Raw genomic sequence first — 6,468 nt, forward strand, 5'->3', positions numbered from 1 at the left:
GGAGTCTGAACTCTGTGACCGTGGTGTCTGCAGAAGACTGAGCAGATAAGAGAAGGTCATAGGCAAGGGAAATATGAAAGGGGGCTGGAATGAGCATTTGAATGTTAATACTTTTGAAATAGCAGGTGTTTGAGCATTGCTGATACTGTATCTGTTTCAGTTTGAATCTAAATCTAAATCAAATTACTGATCTCTTGAAACCTAAAGCCCAGATGAATGCTCATTTCCACCCCCATCCTCTTGCCAGTAGGCCATGACTCAAACTTGGAGGGAAGAAGGAAATGATGATAGCACGTACATTTTTAGCTATATATCAAGCTGTCCCATATTCCTGCACCTTCTCTCTGTCCTTTATATTTATATTTATATTTTATAAAAATCTATGGCATTATTGTTTTGTCTCTTAATAAAATGGCTACTGCTTGTATCTTAGATTTATGATTATAGAAAGTGATGCTATTCAGTTCCTCTGAGCCATACTGGCGTTCTGAAAACCTCTCATTTTTCTCCTGCTGGTTATTAATCCTTAGAATAAGAAACAAGGTACATAATACTCCAAGGACTGTCTAGTTCCTCTCAAGCTTCCTGCTAATGTGACCTGGGCTTCCAAACAAAGGAGGCTATCTTCTGCTGGCTGTTATGATTCCGTTAACAGGCTCCTGAGGGCTTTCTGTCAAATTGACCCTGAGACTGATAGAGACTCTCCCTGTCCTCCAGAAGACGGCTATCTCCTTGCCTCTCCTCTGTCATGTCCATAGGGACACACTGCTTAGCAGCTGTTTGTGTGTTCAGTGCACACTGCTTTCACTACATTAGGCACTTATATGATAATTTACACTCACTTTTATTTCTGTTATTTTAGCTCTTTTTAACTTCTGTGTCTATAATGTATTGTAATTAATGTCTGTCTGTGTTTGTGTGTTGATTAGAGTGCAATGACAGCAACCCATGCGAGGGTCTGAGTCGTCACGCGACCTTTGAGAACTTTGGGATGGCCTTCCTCACACTGTTTCGAGTGTCCACTGGAGACAACTGGAATGGGATTATGAAAGTATGAAAACACACACACACACACACATACACATAAATGATGACTGTATTATCTCATAAGCACAGAGAGAGCAATGACCTCCAAAACCAATTATGAAATAGTAAAGTGGCTTAGAGCTGAACAATGTCAACACTTTCACATCTTGGCTTGTACTTTATTAAAAAAATGTCATCTATGCTACAATCATCCTTAACATTTTCATAAAATTGATATAAAAAGGTAAATAGGGACAATATAAAACTAAAACTAATAATAACTGCTTACTGCTGTTAAAAAAACAATAATAATATGAATTACAAGCATACTGTTGTTAATTTCTTACAGATTCATCATGATATAATGCAGAATTTCTGTGGATTCATAACATTTGCGGATAGAATCTTTTCAGAATATGTTAAACTGTAATGTATGTCACAAACCCATCCTGAGATGGGGATAAAGCTGCACCCCTGGCTCAGCCACTGGCAGCGGCAGGAGGCTGTTGCTGCTTGTAAAGGACATCATTATTTAAACAAACCAATCTAGTGTGCCCGTACAACGCTAGCTGCAATGATCACTGTTCAGGGTTGCCATCAGTGCTGTCCTTAAAGGCAAAACAACCTCCACCATTTTTTACTCTCTCTTCTTTCTCCTTTCTTTGTTCCTTTTTTAAAAAACATTGTAGAATTACTGCTTTTCTCTTATGTATTTATTTATGTCACTTTTTTTTCATACATATACATGTGTCTTTGTGCAAGGAAAATAACTCACATTTATGTATTTGGCTATTTATGTCAAGTGCACAGGGGAGAGCTGTTCAGTTATTGTTATATCAGTTCTACACCTGCACTGTATAAAGTGTTACAGCAGCTGCACTTTCAGCACACACTCTGTTACCCTACTTCACTCCCACTGTCCTTTTTTTTCTCCTTCTTTTTTTAATGTAGCCTGTGATGTATTGGACAGGTAGTAGTGCAATTGAGCATATCCACCTATAATAACTGGTGATAACTGTTTCTCTTTCTCTCCATTCTGTCCCTCTTTCCTTCTGAATCTTTCTCTTTGTCCTTTAAGGACACGTTAAGGGAGTGTCGTAAAGAGGATCGTCACTGTCTCACCTACCTGCCCTTGGTCTCTCCGATTTACTTTGTCACCTTTGTGCTCATGGCCCAGTTTGTGCTGGTCAATGTGGTGGTGGCTGTTTTGATGAAACATCTTGAGGAAAGCAACAAGGTATAGTAACTAAACCATGAAAGATGGTCTAGTTACATAAAACATTTGTTTTACACCTGATGCATATCGACATTTACTATTAAATGTAGTCATTAAGTAAAAACTCATCTACTTGTGCAGGAGGCTAAAGAGGATGCAGAGATGGATGCAGAGATCGCCTTGGAAATGGCGATGGAGAGGCAGCGCAAGTTAAGCACAACCTCTAACAACAGTTCAGTGGGCGGGACCTATGTTGGTCCATGTCCACATTCACCTGGACAGGTAGGAAGGACTCTACTGTACTCATAAGTCAATGTGTAACGGAAGAAAGACGCATTGACAACATGTGTTTCTCAACATGTCCTTTCATTTGATCAATTAATTGTATAACAGTGTGTGTAATAGTGGGATTACTGCATAAAGACACAGTCAGTTCTAGATTTGTGTGGTCTTTGTCTCCCCCCATAGGAAGAAGAGGTGCAGTACGGTGACCAGGACCTGCTGTCGCCAAGGAAGATGTCTGTATCCAGGATGCACTCTCTGCCTAACGACAGCTACATGTTCCGACCTGTACGGCCCGCCAGCGCCCCCAACCCTTTGGAGGAGGTAGATCTCAGTCCCCAGCACCAGCATTCAGGTAACTCATCTGCTCAGGATTTAAATATTGGTAAATGAGATCAGCATTGAGTTTTGATGCTCTCTCTCTCTCTCTCTCTCTCTCTCTCTATCTTTCTACATATTAGACAGCCCCTGATATTGTTCTAACAGACACCGTTTGCTAATCCTTTTCAATAAACTTCACATGGACTAAGATTGTTCCTTAATGCATGCATGTCTCTAGTGCCAGACTAAAACCAATCCTTACAGCCGGCTAATGCTATGATTTAATGAAGTTTATATGGAGTCCTGTGTCCCCCAGTAGTTCTTAATTGTAGTTGTACATGTGAGACAAATGTTTGTTAAAATAATAGAGGTTTACAGTGTTTTTAAAGGCCCAATCCGGACTTTTTTTTTGTCATTTTGAAGCACTTCCAAATTGGGAAAGATGGGACTGACTCACAGCTTATTGCAGAATACATTACACCTTTGGGATTCAAAAGATGATCACCAACCAATCAGTTCAATGCAAGTCAAGTCCTCTTTAGGATGCTATATGGTAATCGAGCTATCAAGGCACAGTTATTGAATGTGTACAACGCAGAGTATGCAAATTTGTGTTTTGCTAGCATTCAACTACATCATAGTCCATGAGTCTTAGCCATTTGCAAGCATTATAAGAGCTGTTGAATGCTAACAAAGTAAATTTTTATCTTTAATGTTAACATTACATGGTTTCAAACTTTACTATTCAGTACAGTAGATATATGTACCTTTGTAGCTTAGAATCTGGACAGAAACCTGAAAGATAAACAGATTTGGGCTCCAGCAGAGACACAAATTCAAGCTTAGACAGAGAAAGGGAACAGGTGCAGGCTCTGGCAGTGAGAAATGGTCACTGAACACAGTGCTGCAGGGAAGCTGAAGGAGTGCTGATCAAGTGGAAGGTAGAACAAGAGCAAACTTGGTTCAGAGCAACAGCATAGTTTGTCAGCAGAGAAGGATCCATGTCAATCTGACGGAGCTTGTAACCTTCACCACACTGGCAAAATAACCTTTTCGCAGTTTAGAACATTCTCTTGTTGACAGATCGACATCTTTAAATCATCCTTTGTAAAGTAAATTTTTCAGTTCAATGGGAAATGCACACCAATTTCATACTGCATGACATTTGTGGTGCTTTTCCTTCCAGTTCCGACTTGGGTCTTTAAACACAAGGAGAAAAAAAGACAGATACAAGACAAGCTAGCAGCAGAATGAACATGCTGAGGACTTTAAGCACTGACAAGCACTGTTTTATCTGCAGTCAGATTCTAATGGCATGTTGTGGCCACGCTGTGGACAGGCCCAGCTCTGTCCCAAGGTACTGACTGTAGTGGATGAGCTGATCCTTGTGAATCTCTGCAACCTTCACACAGGCTCATCTGCTCAGCTCTGCAATGGCTGAATACTTGAATAGAATGACGGTTAACTTAAAGGCCAAGCTGCAAAGTCAGAAAACTATATACATAAAAAATGTTGTCAACACAGCTGTGGTCCGTTGTCTATTGTTCACTTTTTAAGATTAAAAGTTGCTGATTTATAATGTGTGGCTTTACAGCTTGGCTTGAAAGTACCACCTGAAAATGAACTCTAACTCTGACTTTGCTGCATTGTTTTAACCTGTTTTACTGTGATTGCGTCTGAACTCACAGGTGAACTGGACCTGTGTGTGCAGAATGCCTAAGACCCTGGTTACACACAGTCTCACAAACAGTTATCAAACACAGATTGAATTTATGATGGAGCTGCTTTCTCCTCATTTCTTTGCAATCACACTTGTATTTGGTGTCTGCTTTGGACCCCACGCGTTAGAGTGCTGTATGTTATCAGGACCTTAACACTCCCTGACTATCTGAATACAGTCACATGGAACTGTTAATGTAACCAGGATCTAATGCAGAATGTTACATCCAGCCAACTGGCCTTATATGATCCTATCCCTACTATACTATCCCTGACAGCCAGCTCAGAGCTGCTATCTTACTTATTTCTGTTTTGATGAGCAACCTACTGTATGTGCTAATCGTTTTTCATTCAGAAAACACTTTATTTTGACAGCAAATTTGAAAACTAAACTAAACAAAAACTTTGAATACTTGAATGAATACTGAATGTCCAAATCCAAATATTCTATCAAAATAAAGTGTTATCGAAAGTATATTTTCACACTGCTCAAATAAGTGTAATCATGCCAAAGTGGTAGGAAATAGTCAGTATGTGTGTATGTGTTTGAATATGCATGTGTTTTCTGCAAAAAATGCACGTGTTTGCAATGAGAGCGACGTGACTGTATCATGTCTGTGATTTAACGCTTTACATCCGTACCTTCAGGCTCAGTGACATCGGTCCACTCCCAGCCATGTGACAGTCGCGCACTGCTTCAGGTACCAGACGTTTCCCCTGTTCACCCCCGGTCACCTCCCACCCTCACCCTTCCCCGCATCGCCCCGCCAACCCCTAGCCCCTCCCCACGGGCCCTGCGCAGACAGGTGAGAGACCCTGTTTCAGCTGGCTACATACTTACACAGACATTCACATGTTACAATGTCAGTGTCCATTCAGGTTCACTGATGAAAGGTGTCATGGTGTGTTTTTATGTTGCAGGTGGCAGTTAAAGTGGATTCTGTGGAGTTTCAGGGTTGTGAGCAACAGGAGAGGCCAAACCCTATCCAACTGCCTTCCCCCTCCCCTTCTCCCCTCTCTCCTCATACCTCATCCCCATCTCCCCTGCCTCCTCCTCCTCCCTCCTCTCCCTCAGCCCTCTCTCTTCCACCCAGCTCACCTTCTGCCTTCCCACTCCCTCCTCCCTCTCCTCTGTTCCCTCTACTGTCTTCGCCCTCTCCCCTCCCTCCACCACCATCTTCCCCCTCGCTTCTTCTCCCTCCACCTCCCTCCCCCCGTCTCCCCCTGCGCCCTCCCAGCCTTCGGAGACCTAGACCACCCTCTGCTGCCTCCTTCTGTGACCCAGCAGATGAGGAGGTGTATCACATCACCAGCTCGGCCCAAAGGTGGAGAGACGAGGAGGGGGTCGGGCTGGAGAGCAGAGGGAAGGCCGGCCGCAGCCACTCCCTCTCCCCGTACACCACCCCGCACTCTCTCGACTCCTCCCCTCTTCCTCCCCCATTACCGCCTTCCTCCTCGAGGAGCGCACTCAGTCTGCTTGGGGTGGGATTGAAGGACCGTGACTTCAGGAAGGGTTTTAGCGTTGACAACAAGGGCTTCCTGGACAAGCCGTCATCATTGTTTGCAGGTCACCCTGACGACCAGCGGCGCCACTCGATCGAGGTCTGCCTTCCACAGGATGTCAACGCCAGTGACAGCCAACACTCCACACATGAGGCCCACCGGTCGGAAAAAAGTGGTCAGGCATTCCCTATGAGGGTGCAGTCAGTCGGGGGCGGCCACAGAAAGAAGAAGATGAGTCCTCCTTGTATATCCATACACCCGCCCTCAGAGAGGGAACACCCCCAAATTGCCTCACCGCCAAAACTGGCTGACTGCAGCATGATGCTGAGACGCAGGACACCGTCCTACGACTTGACCGCGCACACACAGTCAAACACGCACACGCAAGACGTCTCAGCAGA

At 43.6% G+C, this 6,468-nt stretch overlaps 1 protein-coding gene across 1 annotated transcript in view; it reads left to right on the forward strand.

Moving 5' to 3' along the window:
• Positions 1–6,468, forward strand: part of cacna1ha (calcium channel, voltage-dependent, T type, alpha 1H subunit a) — a 52,713-nt gene that overhangs the window by 45,797 nt on the left and 448 nt on the right. The window contains exons 31-36 of the mRNA XM_035654996.1: positions 930–1,051; positions 2,105–2,263; positions 2,384–2,524; positions 2,711–2,879; positions 5,213–5,370; positions 5,486–6,463. Of these exons, the coding sequence (XP_035510889.1) occupies positions 930–1,051; positions 2,105–2,263; positions 2,384–2,524; positions 2,711–2,879; positions 5,213–5,370; positions 5,486–6,463 (1,727 nt within the window). The remainder of the gene's footprint in view (positions 1–929; positions 1,052–2,104; positions 2,264–2,383; positions 2,525–2,710; positions 2,880–5,212; positions 5,371–5,485; positions 6,464–6,468) is intronic.

Source organism: Morone saxatilis, unplaced genomic scaffold, assembly GCF_004916995.1.
Source record: "Morone saxatilis isolate NCDOM2014 unplaced genomic scaffold, NCSU_SB_2.0 Contig14, whole genome shotgun sequence".
NCBI classification, from domain to species: Eukaryota; Metazoa; Chordata; class Actinopteri; family Moronidae; genus Morone; species Morone saxatilis.